Source organism: Nesoenas mayeri (genome assembly GCF_963082525.1).
Source record: "Nesoenas mayeri genome assembly, chromosome: 26".
In the NCBI taxonomy this organism is placed as follows: domain Eukaryota; kingdom Metazoa; phylum Chordata; class Aves; order Columbiformes; family Columbidae; genus Nesoenas; species Nesoenas mayeri.
The window spans coordinates 1,594,078-1,618,638 of NC_137552.1; the positions used below are offsets into that span (position 1 = coordinate 1,594,078).

The following is a 24,561-nucleotide window of genomic DNA, read 5'->3' on the forward strand; positions in this document are numbered from 1 at the left end:
TAACAATTTAAAGTCTGCTTTTGCTAGATAGACTTATAGATTCTTTAGTGGCTACTCACGTATTCCATCACTTTAACCAGTGAGTTAAAAGTGCCTATGATCATTTGCTGGCCCTGGACCCAGAGAGACAGGGACACAGGACCACCTTCATCCATCCTGCTAAACTCAACCTCCAGAAGGGGTGCATCTCATCTTAAGAGTCTATTTGGAACAGTTTCTGTTCCACACTAACCCTAAATTGTGAGCAATATTCCTTCAGGTCTGCACAAGTTGGCCAGGCCAAGCCCATGCCAGGTTCTGTGCTTCATAGCTAAAAACATGGACAATGAGTTCAAGATCTGGGGAAGATTTCCAGGTAGGGCCTAATTTAGTGGAACAAATAAAGTCTGTCTCCAAATGCTCATTTGAAAACCATCACTTTCTTGAACACAAGTGATTGTTTCAATAAAACATAGCTGGGTGTCAGGTAAGAGATTTGCCAGGATAGACTACACCAAGTATACCTCTTGGGATTTGAGATCACACCAGAAGAACAAGCCATGTTTAACATCTATGATGGGTCACAGGGAGCTGGGAAACCCATTGCACTAAGCCTGGAGAAGCCTGGGTTCATAGTCCTTGCAGTAGATGCAGAGACTGATGAAGAGGTGCAGAGGGACCAGCGGGAGGATGTCATCTCTTGGAGGCATGATGGCCAGGAAACCAACTACCATTTATGAAAACAGCTCCGCACTGAGTGTCCAAATACACTAAAATCTATAAGAACGGGGAATCCAGAAAGACGGAGGCGTGAGGCATGCCAGTAATTAGACAGCAACAAGGAATGTGTTTGTACCCAGGGCTTTAGTATCAGGAGAAGGTCTAGAACTTTCAAAACCAAGAGATGCACCAAGCTGCCCAAGGTGGGACCTTGGGCCTCTGTTAGAGCCACTGATCTGCAATAAATCGATTTGCTGGCTACTCCTAAAGCACCTCATCTCCAAGTGATTGCAAACCAAGCAGTTCCACTGCAGGCAACAGAGCCGGGACTGTCAAGTGCTCTTCAAGAGCAAAAGCACCTTTTTGGGCTTCTCTTTGTCCTGTTCTGTGGAGTCATCCCCTGGGTCTGCTACTCTGGCACAACAGCTCCTGCAAAAACAGCATCTCTGTGCAGTAACAAGGATTTTCAGGGAAAATCTTTGTTGGGTCTATTTGCAATATGCAGCCTCTATAAAGTGACAATGCTTGTGATTTTTTATTATTATTATTATTATTATTATTATTATTATTATTATTATTATTAGTGTGGTTTTTTGATAATATTTTCATCTTTTGGCACCCAAAGATGTACTTCACAAGAAATTAATTAACAGGACACCTTCCCATCTGTCTGCTCCACTCTCACCATGACATGGCATTCTTTCCTCAATAGAAAACCCAGCTGCCACTGTTTCCCCGCTCCATCCATCCATCCATCCATCCATCCATCCATCCATCCATCCCACCCACGCGCTTTCAAAAACCTGGGCAGTGTGCAGATTTCATTTCAAGTTTATAACCGGCTCTGCCCGCATGCCTCACATCAACACTTTCAGAGGGTTATTCTGCCTCTTTGGTGCTCCCATTATCTCCGTCTCCAGCAAGGGTTAATGTTCACCTCCCTTTCCATCCAAAGAATAAGTTGCCTATCTCACCCCCACCGTGAGATTAAGCGCAATCGCATTCACCCTTCGTCCTTACCTTGCAAAGTCTTGGCATGCCAAGCCAGAAGCAGGGTCTGTGCATCCTGGGTTTCTAAGTGAAATTTAAAAATATATATATATAAATATAGATAGATATATTTAAAAAAAAAAAGAAAAACCACAAAACTCCAAAAATCTCACTGCCCAGCGAAGTCTCCTGCAAAGAGGGTTGGTCTGTGTTAGCGAGGGTTAGGAACAAAGTTGTGGGGTGGAGGGGGAGGAGAGCGTGATTGACAGCCCTGAGCTGAGACTCATCCCTCACCTTGGGCCATGCGGTCTGATTGGCTGCCTGCTGACATCCCCAAGCCCTGCACTTTTTAATAGACGCTTTTGGATGATCTACAGGGAAAAGGCTTGGAGAGGTGTGTTTCTGACAAGCCAGAAAGTCACCCGCACTACCAGGGACTTTGTTCAACTCTTTTTTTTTGTTGTTTTTTTGTTTTTTTTTCTGTAAGGAGGGGGATTCATTCTTCGCACTTAATGTTTTTCTGCAAACTTCGCTGAGATTTTCCCCTTGGACTAATGGATTACCACCTGCTTGGACTAATTTTATCTTTTCTCTTCAATGGCACAAAGGTCTTAGCCGGTTACCCAATTTGGTGGTAAGATTTCTTCCCCCCCCTTCCCTCGTTCTATGATTGATTAATGAATTAATTAATTATTAGCTATGGGATTTGTGTGTATGCGTGTCTCTTCCTTTTCACCCTTCGCCCTGCTGAGCTGGCCACGACCGAATGTTCGATTCTTAGCATAATTTCTTCAGATTTGGCTGGTAATTAATGACAAGTTTGGGGATTATTTTTAAAGGGCAATGTCTAGGCTTCCCTTTGCACAAATGGAGTCTTCCCCACCACTCTTAATTTCTCCATTTTCGTCAGTGTAGCAATAGGCATTTGTTTTCGATGTGAAAGGATGCGTATTTATTTCCTTGTGCAATAGGAATTCTGTCTGTTGCATGGCTGTGTAGCAGGTATTTTCTTCCTTTCCACTAAACTGTAATCGATCCTTTAAAGAAAACATTTAATTCTATTTTCTTTTTGGCTGCTGCAGTTTTTGGACTTCTTTCTCTTCTTTTGTTGCATTCTGTCTTGTGAATTTAGTCTGGCAAATAAGCTGAGAACGCAAATGGCACCTGAGAAAATATGCATTGGTAAAATTCCTCAAATCATGGATTTTGTTGTTTTTAATTACGGAAATGTCACTTGAATCCTTGCACCAACAATAAAAATATTTTTTAAAAGAATTGGTTGTATCCTATAACGTGGTTGATAAGAAACCTGAGTTTCTTATTTTAAAAATAAATATAACAGTACATAAAGAACTACATTAACAAAATACAACTGGAAGCACTTTAGAACAAAAAATACAGAATAAAACATTTCATGTCATTTAAAAGCAGCAGACAGCGAGTTGCATAACAGAATATTTCGGTTAATTTATGTGTTTATCATGTAGGATTTCTCGCTGGAATCTGTCTTGTTAAGTTTCTGTATGTGCCAGGTAGGGTCTGTGTAGCCTCATGATCCATAGGGCAAAGAGGGAGATGTTGGAATTTGGTGCTACTGAGATTCTTGGGTTATTTTCACCTTTCCAGAAAAGTCTATTTTTTTTTATTATTGAATTAGATCCTTTCAGTGCCAACATGGAGATGGAAAAGTGGGAGTGAACTTGGAAATGGACTGCCATGTCTGCGAATATTTAGAAATCAGAAGGGAGAAGCAGCATTTTCTTTAATAATTCACTTATTACCGTGGACTTTGAGAATGAAAATGTGCCGTTCCAGTAGAGAAAGACTGTGAACACAATGAGAAGTCCACGCTCAGGAAGCATTTAAAAGCCACCCAGGTTCATGAAATGGCTAAATCACAGCATGTTTTCCCGAAGAATTAGATTATTTCCTCGCCCTGAGTGTGGCTGCGTAACTTCAGCATCCACGCCTGGGGCAGCTGAGCCAACCGAAATATAGACAGTGTCACTTTGATTCCTTACGTCCCTTTTCTTCTTCATCTGGGCACCAGCGGGTCTGAATGGGGGTGGGTTGTGGAACAGGTCAGGATCTAAAGACAAGGATCTGCATGGGGCAACGGTACCCGGTGGTGACATCAGCTCTCCCAGGGTCTCATCAGCTCCTGACCTGCCTCAGGCTTTGATATAAATCGGGATTTAATGCCTGAATCAAGGAAGGTTTCAACTCTCGGAGTGAGGAACCGAAATCTTGACAAAAAAGGTCCGTGAAGCGAAAATGTCCCTGTAGGCAAAACGTCCCTCCCTGTTTTCAGGAGAGGATGCTGAGACAAGTGTATGCCCCATGTCCTTGCCTTGTCCAAAATCCCTTCAAGTTCACTCAAAATGAACAATACAGAGGATACGTCACATGTGAATAGCAGGGGCATGGCAAGCAGCATCCATGGGGAAGGAGGGAGCTGAACAAGCTATTCGCAGAATTTCATTCAGTAGATCCGTGCCTTGCGTATTTTTTGGACATTCTGTCAATACCAAAATTCCAGAGAGTCTCTGTCACGCTGAAGGGATGTGACAAGATGCCCCACGTAGACATCGGAAATGTCAGGGATGTTAGGGGCTTCTTGAAGGCCGAGGGACCAGAAGGGCAGAAATACCTGGGCCAGGGCTCCCCAACTGCTCAGGCAGACAACGCTTCCCATAGCACGCAAAATCAAATACCGCTTTCTATCCTGCTGAAGGCCTTGAATATCTGCTCTGTGGAGCTGAGGTCTTGCCTACCATGTGCTCTAGTATGATGTGATCCACACTCTTAAGAAAAAAACATCCTCTTCTGGTTGTCTTCCTGATTCTCTGATCTTCAGGCAGAGTTTAGGGGATGAGTCCCACTCCCAGGGTTAAACACGCTCTGGAACAGAGGGAGGGAAGCAAACATGGGGCACAGTGTCAGCCCAGGGTCCTGTGCTGGGTTCCTGCACTTCTCCAGGCCAGGCTGGACCTGAGATCAACCAGTGCTTCTTTACCCTTAGTTAAACCCATTTCTCCTAAACATGAGACCTTCAGGAAGAATACTTATCTTGCAGGATCCCAAGGCTGCCGACAGATAGTGCTTGGTCCTGCTGGTGCAACCATCCTGAGTGTTTTTCTACTGTGTAGGGAACAATTTGTTAGCAAAATCAAAACAGACTATTTCTGGTTTGGGGCATAAATGGGAAAAAGGGTTATTCCTGTAGCGGAAAGTGTCTGAATGCACCGAAGGGAAAGAAGTGCAATGAAAACAGGGTCTCAGCACCTTGTAAATGGGTTTAGGGTTGGCTGGAATAATCCAGCCGCCCCCCAGTGCAGTCAGACAATAGTTGCAAGCACAACATCGATGACAGCGCAGTGCAAGGGATAAAAGCAAAAAGATGAAGCTGCTGAGGGTTTGCACTGAGTTGTATTTTTATTGAGGCACCAGGGAAGGACACTGGCCATCCGGTTATGTTACCTGGAGAGAGCATAATGTGACAGCAACCCTCCAGCTTGCACGCTGTCACGTTGGAGGGTGGATCCAGACCTTGGCCTCAGTGGTGAAATGTTATATACCCGACAGTGAGGCTCAAGCTATCAGCTCTTGGCATGGGGAGCAGTCTGGACCGACACCTGCAAAGGGACAGATTTCAGGGTGCAAACACACCTGCAGCATCCAGGCTCACTGGTGGCAGCGGGAAGGTGGAACCACTGGGCTGCAAAGCCAAGACAGGGGGTTGCAGTCCAGCCTGTTTGGTTGCTGGCAGCTCCTTGGCATCATCCTGTCCCTGAACAACCAGCATCTTCCCAGGCAATGCCTGAGCGTGGTCCAGGGGTGGCACAGACTGCAGATGTAACCTTCAGTGAGCAGGGCTGGTGTTTTGCCATAGGTGTAGCCCTTCTTCACATGCTTCTGTCTTATTACAGCAATGAAAAGGAACAAACGGGGCACAGATGGGAAAAGGTCATCTAAATGCTGCCTGCGAGAGTGCTGGCAAGAGCAGTTGAAGCCAACAAAAGCTTCCTCAGTTCTGTGTCCAGCACTTATGCTTTCTGAGTTACTACGGCTAAAAGAGCGTCAGAGGAGAAAGGGATGTGGAGATGTGGTGAGGCCATGGAGACCAGGACTGCTGCTCCTCCTGACCCTTCAGGGATGGCACGGGTGGAAGCAAAGTAGGCAGCAGTCATGGGTCATGCCAACAGCCCTTTTCAGTGCCTGGCAGAGGGGATGGTGATGACACCAATCACACCCGCAGTCATTTTTTTAATCCCAAATACCCTAATGACAGAATGGACAACAGAACACGTCTGAGTCATTGGGTTGGGGGGGAACGAGGTGTGAAAGACTGCTCAAAGCAGCATATAGACAGACTGATGGATGGGCCCAGAGCTTTCTGGTAACATCCTAAATCTAGATTAAAATCTAGCTCATGGCCAGAGCTGTGCCAGTGCAGGCCAACAGAGATATTGTGGCCCGGGAAACAGCTTGAAACCACTGCCAGTATGATAATACATGTGCAGGGGCTGAAGAAGACAATCAGGGAGACTACTCCACCCATGAACTGAGAAGAAACACCAAATGCTTTCTTCTTCCATAAGTGTAATTCACCAAGAAGTCTTGAAAACCCCTGGTGTGTCACTAGTCTGGAGAAAGGAGACAGATTTGAAGTCCTTAGTGTAAACAGGGACTAAAACATTCAGCCCCACTTCTCTCATGATTCCTCAAGACACAGTATTAACAGATCACTGCCCATAACTGTGACTCTCACCAAGTGCATCTTCCCATCCAGCATTCGTTGGCATCTAAGCAGACAATTTGGCAACTGGAAGAATGGCTTTGTCCATCATGTATTATTAAATTTTACTTCTATCCCTCAGAAATGTTTTCAGGGGATGCTGGAGGCTTTGGCAGCTGACTGAAGATCCCAGTGGCCTTGGGCCCCTAGCAAGAGGCAGATAGAAACTTAAAAACATGTTCTCACTGGTCTCACAGCAGCTTCCTCATTAGGAAAAACCTGTGTGTGAAAACCATTTGCATGTAGATGTGGTCTGAGTTGACATGTAACTCGTCTTCTTTGGCTTTCAGTGTCTCACCTTGCTGGGATGAATGGGACACTTGATTCTCTTGGCAGTCCTTATTTTTCATTTTCTGGAGGTTGAAAACATTTATATCCTGTAGCCCTTGTTTTTTCATAGGCATCTGCCCCTTAAAGCTTTATTTAAAAGGAATAAGATGGCAGTAAGGCATCAGACTATGAGAGTGGATTTCCTGATGCAAATCCAGCTGCTGTATCGCTACAAAGGAAGAAAACAATCCCACGTAGAGATTTCCTACAGCTTAAAATGTAGCCAGTTCTGGAGAAAGATGACTAAGTTAATGATGGAGCTTGTCAGTGGCAGAGCCAACAGCAGCTGCCCTGCAAGTCCAGAGGTGCTGCTCTGGCTGCTGCTCTGGCACACGAAGCCAAAGCTGCTCCACCAGCAGCCTGCGCTGGCATGTGAAGCTCTGAACTGGAAGAGCTGACGCATAGACCGGGCGTCACCTTCTGCTGACGCCGCTGGAGGGTGTCACAGCCCGCTCCCCAGACGTGACAAAGCTCTGCCTGCCGGGGCGGCGGGTGAAGCTGCCTGGGGACGCAGTGACGGCAGAGGTGGTGAGGAGAGATGCTGGGGTGACGTGTGACTGCTCATGGAAACAGCTGTCAGTAACCAAATAGCTGCAAGCATTCAGGATCTTGTGGTTTCAAAGGCTGTCTTCAGCATTCTCCACAGCCAGGCATGGTCTGTGGGGATCCCTATGCCCACCTTGCCAAATGGGATGGGTAGTCCATGCCATGAAAGAAAGAGCTTCCCACAGTCAACCTGAATTTGGGATGGGATGGGTAGTCCATGCCGTGAAAGCAAGAGCTTTCCACAGTCAACCTGAAATTTGGATGGGATGGGTAGTCCATGCCGTGAAAGCAAGAGCTTTCCACAGTCAATCTGAAATTGAGATGGGATGGGATGGGATGGGATGGGATGGGATGGGATGGGATGGGATGGGATGAGATGGGATGGGATGGGATGGGTAGTCCATGCCGTGAAAGCCATGAGCTTTCCACAGTCAACCTGAAATTGGGATGGGTTGGTTAGTCCATGCCATAAAAGCAAGAGCTTTCCACAGTCAATCTGAAATTGGGATGGGTTGGTTAGTCCATGCCGTGAAAGCCATGAGCTTTCCACAGTCAACCTGAAATTGGGATGGGTTGGTTAGTCCATGCCGTGAAAGCAAGAGCTTTCCACAGTCAACCTGAAATTCAGATTCATTGTCTGTCCTGTACAGCAGACACACGTGGGCAGCCCCAGTCATTGCCAAGGGAGCTTCTGAGGATGTAAAGCCCGGTGAACCTCAATGTGCCCGGCTCTTGGCAGTGTCAGCTTGGCCAGGCAGCACCTCTGGTTGGTTTTCCCTCTCCTCTGCATGGCAGAGTGTGGTGCAGGGGAGTCCTGAGATCAGTGACAGCTTCAAAATGCTACTAGAAGACAACAGTAAAGAGCAGTAAGAAATCTACACATGTGCCTAAACATCAGGAAGCCTCATTCCTTCGATTGAGGTTGAAGGAACTGGGGCTGTTTGGCCTTGAGAAAAAGAGGCTGAAGGGAGATCTTATCATTGTCTACAACTGCCTGAAAGGAGGCTGTAGCATGAACAGTGTTGGTCTCTTCTCCAAAGTAGCAAGTGATAGGACAAGAGGAAATGGCCTCAAGTTGTACCAGGGAAGGCTCAGATTGGATATTAGGAAAAAATTCTTCACTGAAGGGGTTGTGAAGCACTGAAACAGGCTGCCTGGGGAAGTGGTGGAGTCACCATCTCTGCAGGGGTTTAAAAGGTGTATAGACAAGGTTCTCAGGGACAGGATTTAGTGCTAGAGTTTGGGTTATGGTTGAGTGTGTCTTCCACCCAGAATGATTCCACGATTCTGTGAAAACTAACCACTCATATCTCCTGGAGTGTCCCAGCCCCAGGGATACACTCTGTCCTGCGGAGCCAACACAAGCCTGGAGACAGATGAACATAAGGAGAAGGGCTTCAACTCACATAAAGACTTAGAAGTGTTTCTGCCATTAAGCCAGAAATCTCTGTTACCATTCCTGTAACTAAATTAAGAAGTAAATGTAAGTGGTCATAATGAGTTTTTAACAGGTTGTTGCAAACTGATTGATTTTAATTTGAATCCTTCATTAACAGCAGCATTTGACAAAGTGAAGCACCTGCCTAAGGGACCCCGTGCAAGAGCACTGCAAATTGAGGGAGGATGCTGCAGGGAGTGGAGCATCTCCCGTGTGAGGAAAGGCTGAGGGAGCTGGGGCTCTGGAGCTGGACAAGAGGACACTGAGGGGGGACTCATTCCTGGGGATCAATATGGAAAGGGGCAGTGTCAGGAGGATGGAGCCAGGCTCTGCTGGTGACAACCAGGGACAGGACAATGGGCAGTGGGTGCAAACTGAAACACAGGAGGTTCCACTTAAATTTGAGAAGCAACTTGTTGGGGGTGAGGGTGGCAGAGCCTGGCCCAGGCTGCCCAGGGGGGTTGTGGAGTCTCCTTCTGTGCAGACATTCCAACCCGCCTGGACACCTTCCTGTGTAACCTCATCTGGGTGTTCCTGCTCCATGGGGGGATTGCACTGGATGAGCTTTCCAGGGCTCTTCAACCCCTGACATTCTGGGATTCTGGCCACCTGGTACTCTTAGCCCAGGGCTGGCTTTGTCATGTTGGAGATGCTGGAGGCCATCAACAAGCAAATTCACATACCAGCCATGGTGAATGCTGGCTTGCTTCCCCAGCTGTATGTAAACGCACATCTTGATGTGGTCAGGTAGACACTTTGTACCCCAGTGGCACAGCCGTGTGTACACAGGCGGGGAAGCAGTGACACTGGTTACCAGGGGGAATATGAACCCACCGTTGTGCTCAGCCCAAAGCAAATGTTGGGCTACGCTGGGAGGAGTGTGCTCAGCAGATTGAGGGGAGCTGTCACCCTCTGTTTGGCATTTGGGGCACTTATAATACTGTGTTGGAAAGTGGCTCTCCCCCGTCCCCATCTCAATAAGGACGTAGAGAAATGTGAGAGCAGCCAGTGGGTGTTTAACAGATGGGCCTGGGGCACATGGCTCACCAGGAAAGACGATGAGACCTGAGCCCATTTAGTCTGGCCAAGAGGAGACTGAGGGCTGTTCAACAGCAACCTATGGATTCCTGAAGGGATCTTACAAATATGATAGAGCAAATATTTCCTCTGTAGTGCCAAACAATATAGAAAAGGGCAATTGCCACAGGCTGGGACTCCAAATGTTTGTGCTTGCATGAGGAAACTGCTTGCTGCAGGGTGTCTGGAGTGGGGTGCCTGTGGGGGTGAGGAGGGTCCCTCCTTGGACATTTTCAGGACTCCACTGCGCAACGTCCTGGCCACCATGGCTGGTGCTGGGGAGTGTCCGACTCTGAACAGGTGCTTGGACCAGGCACCGCCAGGGAACCTCTCAGCCATGATTTTGGTGAGATACCCTTTGCTGAGACCAGCAGCAGTGCTACAAAGATGCAAAGTATCAGACAGGTCTTGGATCACTCAGTCCACAGTGTATGTCTAATGGGCAATGGGACCTTCATTAGCACCCTGAACACAACTAAGCAACTATTGGGGGCAGACTTCTGAGCAGGACCTGTTGTGAGAGGACAGGGGGTGATGGTTTGAAAGTAAAGGAGCGAGATTCAGGCTGGACATGCGGAAGGAATTGTTGTCCCTGAGGGTGATGAGAGCCTGGCCCAGGTTGGCCAGAGAGGTGGTAGCTGAACCATCCCTGGAGACATCCCAGGCCAGGCTGGACGGGGCTCTGAGCACCCTGAGCTGGTGAAGATGTCCCTGTCATGGCAGGGGGGGGCGCTGGATGAGCTTTGAAGGTCCATTCCCACCCGAACCATCCTGTGATTCTGTGAACTCTCATCCATGTGAGAAATGGCAACATACAGCCCAACACACAGGTACCAAGGAGAAACCCGATGGTCACTCATGTCACTCCTATATATGCTACACATCTTCTGTGTCCAGATATGAGTCATTGTCACTCCAGAGAGTTCATGACAGGTGTTTAGCTAATGCTTTCTCACTGCATTTGTCCTGGCTATGTTGCTCTCCAGCTCCTGCACCACAGTCACTGCTCACCTGGGTGTGTGAGCCAAGGAGAGCTGCAAGAAAGCCTTCAGCCCTTCCTCCCTGCAGGCACAGCATGGACCTGGGCAGCTTGAACCCTCAGAGGACATGACTCTAACATCACTAAATCACTTCTGACTTTTAAAATATATTTCTGTTATTTAGTTGACGCTCTGAAGGCATTTGATTTGCCCTGATGTCCTGGAGACCCCGTGCACACTGCCCACATACCCAGCAGGGCTGGTAACCAGGAGGTAGAAGGTTATCTTCCACCTGACGTTGGTGACAGGGTCTTGGTGATGCTCATCAGGCCTTTCCACTGCCAACTCAAGCAGTTCAACCTAAACTAGTGGCTGGATTCTGTATGGAAAGGCTGGAAAACATCCAAGTAGCCCATTTTAAAGAACTAAAAAGCAAACCTTAAATATGAAATAATAAAGATTAAAGAATTGTGCTGTGTGTTGAAAATATGCTGATAAAATGCACAGCACTTTCAGTTATCTCTGTCAGCTATTCAACTGAAAAACGTCTTCATCTGATGTGTGCTACAAATCTCAGTTTCTAAGGCTTACCAGTGATAGGCCAGTCACCTAGAGATACATGTCATCTACTGTTCAGAGAAGCTGTTGGTCCATCTGCCAACAGAAATGTCAGTGTGAAGAGGAGTGCAATACCCCTCTTGCACCATGAGAAGCAAGCTGTATAAATCAATGTATGCTTATCATACAAAAATCATCATCACTTGGGTTAGCAATGGTATTTGTTTAGGTATGTCTCACTGCTGGCACTCTCAGCCTTGTAGATCCAATTTGCATGAGTTGTGTTGAGCCAAAGTAGTATCTATGGCAATTTGGCTCAACTTGAGCCTGTTCTGAAATTTTTGCCAGGCCTGAGTGAAAGATCCTAGGCACATCTAGTAGGAATCTTAGCAGTTGCTAGTTACTGTCTTCCTGTGGACTGGTGTTTGGCTCGTTTTAAAATGTGATGGCATATCAAATATGGAATATTTTTGAGCATTAAAATAGAAAATATTCTGGATTCAGAGTCCAGCCATTCACCAGTGTGAACACACCCAAAGTCCTCGATTGAAAGTCAAGGCCTTTGTGCATCAAATGAATCCTGAATTATCATTTTTATAGCATTGTGAAGCTCATACTGAAGGCTTTTTGAAAATAGATTCATGGATTTTATTTGTGTCTATATGGACAGGACCTTGTCTCAAGAGATACAGTCAAACATGGAAATAAAAATCCGGTAGGCTGACATTCCTTCTTTAAGCACACTCTTACTCTCAGTTTTCCGAGAGCAATGGCTCTAAATGGAACTTGTAATGGAAATCGTGCCCAAGCTGGCATAGTTCTGAAAGATCATAAGGTACTTCTCAAAATAATTGTCTATGGCAAGAGAATTGTAATGGGATTTGTCTCCTGGAAGGGTAGGATCCTGCTGTATGCACCTCACCAAGGCACCGTCTGCACCTGATGGAAACACGCCACCTCTCTATAAGGCAGACCTGCGGAAAGTCTGTCTTAGGTCTGATCTAGGGAAGAATGAAATCAGCTGGTCCCTTTCTTCTGTTGGTACATGGAGCCCCCCAATGACTGCAGACTAGACACCTGTTTTCCACAGGCTGTTGTTGGGATGAGACAAATCTGATGCTGACCAGCTCCTGAATAAATCCATAATCTCGTTCTTCTTCAGTGCCCAGTACCACTCAGTGGATCAGTGATCTCCCTAAAGGATCTGAAATGGGAAGGGCGTGTTAGGAACTTGGCTGTGTAATTTACGTATCCCATATATAGACAGTTATAGCTCATATTGTTTATACTCAAAGTTTGATTTTAACCTTCTATTGGCAGATACAATCTGATTTTTGCTGACCTGATCTGAGGTTCATTTTGTATCTACAAATGGAAGTCTTTTAATATCACTCAAGTTTGGAGGCAATATTATCATGATACTGAATGTAGTGAAAAGCTTCTGATATAGAGGGGTATCAAGTGATATTATTTAAGTTTGTTTAGTGGAAGTTTCAGGGTAAAGACCGTATCAGGAGTGTGACATGGTGAAAACCACATCTTAGGACTAACCATGGGGCACAGGCTGAGAAACATTGTGTTATAGTTAACAGTGTCTGTGCATGTGAATTTACAGCTTTTCCTATTATAACACCTGGAGAGAAATCTTAGGACAAGACATGTCTCAAAGGTCCCCTCTCTCACAGCCCAGGAGCACTGTGTTTCTTACTATTTACCCTGGACTATCTACCAGGACTGTTAGTGTAGTCACTTTGCCATGTTTGAAAATGTGAAAGAACGATGCTTTGGTGAGCAAATTTGCCATGATAATGGAGCCAAACTCTTTCTAATTCCTTTTCTAGAGATGGGGTTCCTGATCTGCTGATTTGCTAATTTGTCTTTTTCACAATTCTCTGAACCTGCCTGGGTTTAATTAATCCTACAAATCTGATCAAGTCTAACTGGCATCTTTCCCAGTACTTACACCTTTAATTTTTGAATGAGAAACACTTTCTTTGAACCACTCAACATTGCATTTGCTCAGATACTGGAGCTCTTCCTCCACCTTTTCAGCAAATATAGTTAAAACTGAAGGAGTTAGTGATAGCTGATAAACTCTTGATTTTTTTATTTTGGCCCCATTTCTGTCTCATAGTCATTCAGTTTTCCTGCAGTTTCTTTCTGGCAATTGTGAAGAGTTATAAATAAGAGATTCAAAGTGATCCCTGAAAACTGTCCCGGGGGCTTTTTGCAGCTCCAGTTCAGCCCTAACAAGTGCCACTGAACTCTTTACTCCCTGTTCCTCTCCTCCCCTTGGACATGTCTGCACAACAGGTCGCTCCATCTTGGATAGTTACCTTACTGACAATAGCACATTTTCAGGACAGGTTTTACCTGCAGAAGTCTAAAATAAGTGCTTCTTTTGCTCCTTGGACTATAGTGGCAGACCAGGACAATGGTCTCAGCCGAAACGTCTGCAGTCCATCAGATGAATCCCATCATCTGCATGTACAACACCGCTGGGTCCAGACTGCAAACCCACAAAATTACTTATTTTCTTGTAGGATTTACCATTTCAGCCTCCAACCCAGATTTCAGCCAATAGCACAAAAACTCCATGCTCCAGCTGTGCAGTTTCCTCATCGCTGATCTGGTTTTCACCTGATTTCCCAGTATGTGCTTCCCATGATTGTTGATGCTTTCAATAGTTTTGTTTTTCTTTCATTTTTGTGCTGCAAAGTATTTTCAATTGTATTTTTAAATTCTAACTGATTGTACTTCCTCTGGCCTAATTATCCCTGGTAACAACCAAATCACCTTTAATAAGTTTTTAATGAAATCCATCTGATTTATTTTTTACAAGTAGCTCATGTGGTACACCGAGTTATGGTCATCAGTTTATTTTCTACTTTTCATTTCAGTTTGCTCATTTTTCCCTGCAAATCTCCTAAAAATGAGATCTCCAGAAATTAAGACCTCATTTGTGGCATTTGTGTGGCAAAGCCTGTTGTTTCTGTTTGGTTAAGTGAGAAAGCTGAAAGAGTCTGGGAGCTGATATAAGCCCTTACAAAAAAGGAGCATTTGCCTCAAACTAAGGCAACAGTGGTGCAATGTTCAGGATTATGGTTTTGGAGACTTAAGTTCTACCAAAAGCCCTGAAGGAGTCTCACCCCATGTCTGCTGGGGCCGTGTCTGCAGTCTCCACAGTCTTATCATGAACAGTGGCCTCATACCTTGGGGGCAACCCTTATTCAACCCTTGATCAGATAAATGAGAGTTTGCACAAAAGCAGTGCAGGGAGAATTAGGAAGAGCCAGACTATAGGGAGACACCTTGGTGATAGCACTATCACCTGCACACTAAGTGGTGCAATTCTTTAAGTTCTTTTAAAATCAGCCTTTTATACCCAGAGGACACAGATGAGTCTTCCTAGGTGTTCAGAAATGATGTTACTCTAACACAGCTGTTTCCAGAGCATGGCCATGGTGGTGTCTCCCACCACAATACTAATGCTAATCCACTTGCCTAAACTGCAATAATGGCTTTGTTTAGTCCCACCTTAGAGGCTGAGCTCAACGGATTGTAGTTACATTCATAACAAAATGATCAATACAGTATCCACGGTCTTAATGGTCTACAAGTCCTTGGTGTCCAGCCCTGCCTGAGGTTTAGTTGTGCTTCTCTCTTGTTCCATTCATCCCAGCAGCCTTGTAACCCAGGGACTGTGAATCATGGCTTGGTGACAGCTGGGGAGGCTTGTCCGTGGGTTTGCTGAAGGAACTCGAGTTCTACTTTGAGCTTTTAGACCTTGGTTATTAAATGTGCGTTGTTTTTTCTGCACGGGTGCAAACCATACACAAACTGGAAAAACAACTTTCTTCTGTGGTTTTGAATATTGTGAATTCGAGGCTCGCTGGTAACCCATGAAAAATTAACAACGTGGTGTAGAAAATCTCCTTTGAGTACTGTAATGACTTACATTAGAAAACTTTTCTGTAGGAAAGGATGTAGATGTTCAAATAACGTTTGCTTGGGGGTGGTGTTTTCAGCCTGTGTTTCTTGAGTCATATGAGGCTCCAGTGAATGAATCTTCAGTAATAAGTCAACAGCCCATTCTGTATGGCCTTACACATTATATCACCTAATAGAAGGTCCCCATCCCTCCACCCAGTTCCCCAAGAAAAGGTGTAATTTTTTCATATTGATTCTTCTCTACTCCTCTACTCTAGGAGAAGAGGATATTTCCCATAACTCCAAATCAGATTATTGGTTTAAAGATATGGAAAAGGTAATTTTTTACATTGGTAAGGAGCTGGCAATAGAGTTTTGCTAGGACATACACTGTCCAACATATTGAAAAGGACTGTAGTGGGGGAACAGTGATGTGACGAGGTTTGCAAACGTAACACATTGCTCAGGATGGCCCAACGTAAAGGTGACCAGAGAAGACAGGAATGGATGACACTCAATGGATAATAAAAAGGCAGATCCACTGCAAATTGGGAAAACAATCCCAAATCTTCACAGCTTTGATATAGGTTAGACTTTCTATTACAACCACCTTGGAAACAGACATTATTAAGAACGGTTCTTTGCAGTTGGTGGGTCAGTGCTCAGTAACCAACATGTGCAATTGTACAATTGTACAAGCTTTGCACACGGCTGCTCTTTCCCTTGCCCAGATTTTTGGGACCATGTTGTTTGAAAGGTGATAGAAAAGATCTGTTAGGAGCTGTTGTTGGATTTGTTCTCAAAATGGAAAATATCAGCATGCCATTATTTATTTTACTATTGCGTCCTGGGGTCTGTTTGCAATCTGATCATTGCATTTCCCAAAATTGTGATAAAATGAGAAAAGTACATAAAAAAGCCAACAGCAACAAGGAACTAAAAGGGCCTTCATACAAGGATACAGTATTCAGATATGCATCTTGGAGAAAGACAATTATGAGTGAATACAATACAGATCTTGCAGATAATGAATGATGATAAGAGTGTGTCTAGGAAAAGATGTTTATTTCTCAGGATATAAGAACCTGTTGTGGGTTAACCTTAGGCAGCTCGGCACCACAGAGCCACTCGCTCCCTGACAATGGGATGGGGAGATAATCAGAAGAGTAAAACTACAAAAACTCATGGGTTGAGAGGAAGTTTCATAGATAAAGCAAAAGCTGCATGCACAGGCAAAGCAAAATAATGAATTCATTCAGTACTTCCCATTGCCAGGCAGTTGTTCAGCTCTTTCCAGGAAAGCAGTCATTGTGGTTAATTGGGAAGACGAATTCCATAACTCCAAACGTCCCCCACTTCCTCCTTCTTTCCCCAGCTTTTCAGTTAATTTATCAGACAGTGGGACCTCTGCAGCATGAGTCACCTCCCCAGCTGATGCTCCACATTTCTGCCTTCTTGATAGTCCATGATCGCTTCCAGGATTCCTGGGTCATCAGGGTTTCAAGCCCGTGATCAGTGCAACCCACCAACTCCATGTAGTGCCAGCTGCCCCGTGCAGAGAGGACCCTCCCGTTGAACATCCAGCCCAGCAATTGAGGTGCCAAGAGCAGCGGTGCTTCAGCACCAGGCACTTTTGAAATGGCTAAAAATGCTTCACCAAAGTCTCTTTCTCATTTGGAGAGTGTAAATCAGGTTTCTCACATCTTGTCCTGTCTGGACTGGTCAAAGGGCTACTGCACAAACTGTCTCCTGATTAATTGGTTCATAGGTTTATTGCTGCTTCCCGGTGAAATTATTTCCCCTTGAGTTTAAAATTAAGAGAAAAAAGTGTGCAATTAAATTGTGGAACTTTTTCACAGTAAGGACTGTGGAGGTTATATATATATATATATATATATACACCATGGGGTGAGAAGCAGTTTCAAGAAAATTACTGAGAATCACTCCACTGGTGGTTCTTAAGCACAATATTCCAGAGATAGCCTTCAGCTCAGGAAATCCCACAGCCCATCACGGCTGGAACCTGCACATATGGGGTAAAGCCATCTTTTACCCTTGCCTTGTTTCTCATGGTGTTTCCCTACATGGCTGAGATGGCTTGTGAAGGAGGCAGAACACTGGCCACAGTGACCTTTGGAGCAGACTGAGCGTGGCAGTCAGTTCAATACTTTCTGCAATATTCACGGTAGTTTGTGTCTCACATCTTTCTGGAGCCCAGCATCCCCAGCTCTGAGTCCCACTTCGCTCTCCATGGAAAGAGGATAGCAAAGGCAGAACTTTTCACCACAATAAACCAACAGGACTAATTCCAGATCTGGTTTCCAGAATATACAATTTGGCTTTTCCATGTTGTATCTGACACAAAACACTTTAAGATCCAGTTCATCCAGGTGAGACAGAACTGGGTGCCTTAGTTTCAGCTCTGCTGCCCAGGATGGATAGAGCCGAGCTTAGTGTGAGACCATGGCAACCACTGCCTCCTCCTAGGTCAGGGCACATCCTTCTTGGGGTAACCTCAGGCTGTTTATAGGAGCAGAATCACCCTTGTTATCTTCAGTTGTGGTCTCAGGGCACAGTGAAGGACTCTCCAAAGAGAGGCAGCCAAGCTGTCCACCTTAGATCACACCCCAAACTACGGAACAGCTGGGTGGATGTAGTCATTCTCATCCACAGTGTCCAACTGGATGTTCCCATAGCACCTGAGCACTGGGCAGATGCTTTCCAGTGCCAAAGTTGCTCGCTCGTAGTGGGTAATTTCCAGACAGTTGTCACTGACTATTTATTGAGGTTAGCCGCCACCAAGGTGTCTCCAAAACAACACCCCAAACTGGAGGCATGTGGAGAGGGCTCGGCTGACCAACGGGGATTGACCAGCATCCCCACTGGCCTGGGTGAGGAGGTCTCCTTTCCTTCCCTCAATTTCTGTGATGCTCCATTCTGCATTGAGTGTCCCATCACCTCCTCCTTCCTGGTAGGAAATGTTTCCCTCCATTGGTGCCAGCTTTGGGAAGGAGCAGGAGAGGAAGGCGAATCTGGGTGGGGGTTATTGCTTTGCTGGGAATGCCTCGCAGGCAGCGCTGGCAGCAGAAGGGATGGGGAAGGGGCAGTGGCACTGACAAATGCAGTGGCCTTGGTTGCTCATGGTGCATAAATAAATCTACCGTCCTGCCAGGACTCGCTGGTATGGAGCGAGCAAGTCTGCAAACGAATTTCAGCATCTCTCTTTAGAGGAAAGATTTTTCAGGGCTGAAAATCTTGCTGTGTTTATTGCGGCCACAGCCTGGAAACCTCCATTTGCATATGCAAATCATATGCATTTATGTAAATTCCTGGGCGAATAATATTATCACAATCTCTGCAGAATAGGTTCTCTCCCATGGCAAATCACTTGATTGTGTTTTCTAAACTGAGAGTGACATTGCTTTGACCAGGCATTACTGAACATAACATTTATATCTGATACATGGGACAATAAAGGAGCCCTGTTCCCGGACACACACCCTTGTCAGCAACTTTATTCAGGCTGTGTTTGTTAGGAGGAGAAGCAGACTCCAGCTCCCAAGCCCCGTTCCTCCCTGCCCCCCCATCTTTCCAGCATTTGCTGGCAAAATAAGCCAGAGCCGAACCGTGTGTGATGCCAAGACAAAGGGGTGGAGGCAGATGCCAAATCACTTTCAAGCCCATGACAGAGCCCTGAGTCACCCAAACTGGAGCAGCTCTCCCAGAATGGGCTCATCTTACAAAAGTGCTGTTGCTGCAGCAACACTAATCCACACGCCGGTGGGCAGAGAGATAATGCGAGGGATGCAACCGCAGATTCGTTTGCTCAACGCCATGCTTAGACAAGGGGAAATTATAGTAATTTAGAGGGATCTGTTTGCCCTGTTGTGAAGCCCTTTGTTGTGGGGACTCCTTGGGCAAAGGGTTTCTGACATTGGAGGGAAATGGTCTTGGTGCAGGTGAACAGCTCAGGTCTGACCCCAACCTCTGGCTGGGCAATCCCACAAAAATGAGAGGAGGGATTTAGAATTACAGGATGGTTTTGGTGTAATGGACATTCAAAGCTCCCCCAGTGCCCCCCCTGCCATGAGCAGGGACATCTTCACCAGCTCAGGGTGCTCAGAGCCCCGTCCAGCCTGGCCTGGGATGTCTCCAGGGATGGTTCAGCCACCACCTCTCTGGCCAACCTGGGCCAGGCTCTCACCACCCTCAGGGACAACAATTCCTTCCTCATGTCCAGCCTGAATCTCCCTCCTTTACTTTCAAACCATCACCCCTTGTCCTATGGCAACAGGCCCTGCTCAAAAGTCTTTCCCCATCTTTTTATCGACCCCTTTCAAGTACCAGAAAGGCCACAATAAGGTGTCTCCAGAGCTTTCTCTGTCAGTTTGACAAAGCTCCCTCCTCTATTTGGGTTGGGAGAGGAACTTCTCCACAAGGCCACTTGAGGTCCAAAGGTCTCAGCTGGACTGTGAATCATATCCAGTCTGATCCAAGGAGCATTCAGGTCCTGTCCTTGGATCCCCCCAGCAATCACTCATGTCACCAGCAGGCTCCAAAGCCATCAGTGCTGCAGCCATGACCCCTCTCTGCTGACCCTCTTGTCCTGCTCTGCTCCAAAGGTCCTTCTAGGGCCAGGGAGGCAGTGTGGTCACCATCACCAGATCCTGGTAAGTGGGGTAATACGAAAAACATACGCAAACGTGAACATTGTCTGATTGAGTCAATTGAGGAAACACCTCAGGAAGTTCCACAAGATTTGGAGGTGGGTTAATTGTGCCTCTTGCTGCCCGCTCACTCACCCCACAGTCAAGCAGGGCATTAAAGCCATTTGTCACAGTAGTGGGGCTGGAATTGGACTTTGCCAGGGCTCAGGCGTGCCCAGCTCAGAAAGGAGAAGCAGGTCTGGGGAGGAAGCAGCAGTCACTCAACAATAGCGAAAAACAATCCTAAGAACAGAGTGGCTGGTGATGTGTTAGTGTGGAGACACGGAGCATGGTGGATGTGGATGGATCATGCAGAAAGAGATGGGCTTCAGGGGAGTAAAGGCAATATGGACACTGCAAAGAGGGTTGACAGTAGCAAAGGACATGTGGCCAGGTTGTCCCTTCAAGGATGTGGGCACAACAGCTGAGGATAACGGGAGGGGACAAGGCTCATGACACAAATGGCAAGAGGTGCATGAAGACCAGGAGAAAGAAACATTACAGTACCTGAAATAGGGCTTGGAGGCAGAGAAGGAAGGGAAAGGATGGTTGGGAAAAGAAAAGCAGAGGCGTTGGTGACATGAGAAGGGATAGTTAAGATTACAATAGGAGGCAAGAGGGTTGCAATGAGTAACAGATCAAAGGGAAGGAGGAAAGTCCACGGCTGGGAGGTTTGTGGAGGAAGAAAGCTGTGACTGAGTGAAAGGAGTGTGAATGGAAGACGTTTTTGGGGTGAGACCTTCTCCCATCAGAAAGATAATGTCTTTTAGGGTCAGATTTTCAACAGTACCCAAACTGGAAACAACAGCCTTTCTAGGTCAGGTATTAAAAAAGCATGAGGTTAGGACATTTGAGATTTTTGCCTTGACAGTTCCCATCTCAGGAGTGACCAGGGAGGACACAGGAAGGAAAGAAGAGAAATGAGAGATGGGGAGGAGGGTAAGAAGAACTGCCCCAGCATTTGTGCTGGCTCTGGACAGGCACATGACAACTCCAGCTCCCAACTGCCTAAGAAATCTCAACCAGGCAAATGGGTAGGAGCGATTGCAAGAATCATTGTCTCTGTGGCAATGGCATTCAAACCATCTAGTATATCCTTTTTCTCTTTGTGGTCTTTCCCCTTGCCACCCCACCCTGTGTCTCTCCATCCTCCCCTCATAGCATGATGAATCCCAGGGGTGCATCAGTCAGATTTGTCCCAAAAGCCCCACAGCGATGATTTTGGTCTTTCAGCATTAAACCTGTGGTATGTTGCTAAAGAATTGAGTATTTAGTCATAGAATCAAGGAACAGCTGAAGTTGGAAGTGGCCGCTGGGGATCATCTAGTTCAACACACGTGCTCAAAGCAAGGTGAAATAGAGCAGGTTGCCCAGGACTGTGTCCAATTGGGTTATGAGTATCTCCAAGGATAAAGTCTCCACCAAGCTCTCATGTAACCTGTTCCATTGTTCAGCCACCCTCACAGTAAAAAAGAATCTTCATATGTTCAGACAGAATTTCATGTGTTTCGGTTTGTCCCCGTTGCCCCATCACTAGACTTTAGAGGCATCTCACTGCATCTTCTCCACTGTCTTCCACCACTTAAGATCTCTCCAGGGCTTTATTTTCTCCTGGCTACACAGCCCCAGCTCTCACAGCCTCTCCTCGTATGTCAGATGCTCCAATCCCAAAACATCTTTGTTCCTCCATCAGCTGTACAGATGTTTCACAGCTCCGCACAGGCCAAGTACATCATTTAAATGCTCCTTAGTCCCCTCACCTGCCCACACCGTATCTAGGATTGCAAGACAGAGCTAAATGTTCACTGCCTGGACCCCTTTAACTCCATTCCTTGTGTCATCCTCTGAATCTGCTCGTCTTAATAGAAAAACTCCTTCTTGCCCAGAAGCTCAAATGCCACTTCACTTACTGACATATAACTGACCTGCACAAGCACTTGTGTGTGCAGAGGAGGGTGTACTGTGGTGGTACTCACAGTGGTACCACCAATAGTGGGACCCAGCTCATCCCTGGGCAAGTCTGTTGTCTGAGCATTATTATTTCTGTTATAGCCAAACCCTCTCTGAGCAATGAGAAATAAACAGCACCGTCCATGACCATCAAGATTTTCTGAGTTGCTCTGTGAATAGTGGGCAGGCTTCTGGCTTTCACAGGGCATCGCGGTGGATAAGGTACACGTTCCTGTGCTAGCTTGTGTGAGAAACTTCTCTGTGGCTTTTCTAACAGCATATTGGCTTCTCCTGCCCTGCCTTTTAGAAGATAATGCACCCTTCATGGTTTGTGCTTGCAGTCTCATCCAGCTCTGTTGGGGGTGAAAAGTCAGCAAGTGCCATCTGAGCCAGATGTGTAGGCACGATTTAAAACCAAGTGTCTAGACCACATGTCTAGACTGCAGTCCAGAGAACCTCATCGAGAGCTAAACAGGTAAAACAGGTCAGTGGCTCATGTTCTTAAAGCACATGATTTTCCTCATTTGTTATGAAGGGAGCCTGAGTGACTTGCTTAGGTGGAGATGGCCATAATGGGGACACCTAAGGGTTAGTTCACTATGCCAGCCATCTCTTCAACATGAATTGATCGATGAGGCATCAGTGCAGGTGGGTCAACCTCCAGTCTCAGGTGCTTTTCATGCAGTGCAATGGAAAGTAACTTCCCATATGTGCCTGTTCTCTGTTGACTGGAGAAGGAACCAGCACAACCAGCTGCAATTTTGACAACTTGCTTTTAAATATCTACAGTTGGGAGAAAAGCATCCATCACTATGAACTTCACAGCCACACTCTGAGTGGGTGACCATGCCAGGCTTTGTCAGTGCTCATCGAATCATAGAATAATTTAGGTTGAAGGGATCATTTGTTGGTCTCTGATCTGGATGACCTACTCAAAGCAGCCCCTGACCATCGTGGTGGTCTCCACTGGACTCCCACCTGTATGTCCATGTCGTGCCTGTACTAGTGAGCCCCAAACTGGACATGGGATTCCACATGTGGCCACGCAAGTGCTGACTAGAGGGGAAGAAGGGTAACAAATCTACATTTATTCAGGGATTCCGGTTGGCCGTTAGGAAACACTTTTTTCTCAAGGAGATGGCACAGCTCTGGGACAGGTTCCTGTGGAGGTGGGCCATCTTCACCCTTGGAAGTTTACAAAATTTGGCTTGTCAAAAGCATCACCAACATACTCTAGTATTGGTGGTTGCTGTACTTCAAGTCTGGTTGCCCTGCATCTACTTTCTAGTATGAAAAGTACCCCTATTTGTTGTTTTAACTAGATGAAAGTCATAGACCTCAAACTGAGGGGATATGAGAAGTTCTTAAATTGCTCTACAGCAGTCAGACTACACGTTCCAATTGTTTCTTCTGATCTGTTAATTAAGGATTTTCTGGATGTTGTAGTATTCTTCTCTAGAGGTCATTTTAAACCATTTACCAAATGCAATTATAATCTGACAATCCTACTTTATACATACGTGCAATCTTACAATATCTCATTGTTGCAGGGAAATTAATATTAATTAATGCTGATAGACTGAGTGGTTTTATAACCTCCTTCTTCCAGCCTTGTTATTTCTTGCTTTTGCCACTTAAGACACTGCGATGTCCAGCAACACAGTAATTCTGCCTCTAAAAAGAGCTGCTGGCAATGAGGGGGTTATCTTCTTATGCTGTGCAATTAAGACTCCTGTGCATAAGTCATTTAACAACCAACCAACATCTTTGTCGTCCTTGTCTCTTCCTTCTGTGCTTGATACAAGCATATTACTTTCATTATTTCTTTAGCTATCAACACGCTTTTAGGGAACTGGAGTGATGTTCGCTACTGAGTAATTCAGTGTGACTTGAGGAAGAGTTTATATTTGTACAATGAAGAACATTCCTGAGGATCAGGAATCAGTTTTGTTTTACTTAGGAGTCTTCTCACTCCAACAAAGTGCAACAGGAATTTAGTACAAGTTGCAGGAATTCCTGCCCAGGACATAATTTTGCCATAGTATTTTCTCAGTAATGGTGCGTAGCGCTCTCCATCGTCTTGTGAGAAATTAATCTCTGCTTCTCGGACAAAAAAAACCATGGATCTTCCTCAGATCTACAGCAACATCAGCAATGAGCTGTTGTTCCAGCACATACAGGTGCCTGGACTCCTCTTAGGAGTGCACAGCCATGTACTCCTGGCTCCACAATCCACAATGGTCCATATCACCTAAAAGGAGACAAGCGAAATCCTGATCTGACATCGATCTCCTATACAAATGGCTTTACCCACTTGGGAAAGATTTAAAAGCAGCTGTGCAAATGGGGTTGAAGATGCTACTGGCCCAGCTTGATACACAGGACTGCTCTAGGCCCTGTAGCATAATTTGTGTCTGCTCTTGAGCCATTAGGACTCAAATTCCAGCTGAGACTGTGAAAAGGGTGCTGAGAAGACAAAAACTGCAGGACACAGGAGGGAACGAGCCGGTCACCTGGGGTGGTGGGAGCAGCTCCCAGCTTTCCACTGGTGTTTGCAGA

General features: G+C 45.9%; 1 protein-coding gene across 1 annotated transcript in view; it reads left to right on the forward strand.

Annotated features, from left to right (window-relative positions):
• Nucleotides 1-1,903: 1,903 nt before the first annotated feature.
• The window catches only part of WNT3 (Wnt family member 3), a gene marked incomplete at its 3' end in the record, with an annotated part of 51,830 nt that continues 29,172 nt past the window's right edge, over nt 1,904-24,561 (forward strand). Inside the window, exon 1 of the mRNA XM_080359615.1 lies at nt 1,904-2,323. Coding sequence (XP_080215741.1) covers nt 2,244-2,323 — 80 coding nt within the window. The 5' untranslated portion in view covers nt 1,904-2,243. The remainder of the gene's footprint in view (nt 2,324-24,561) is intronic.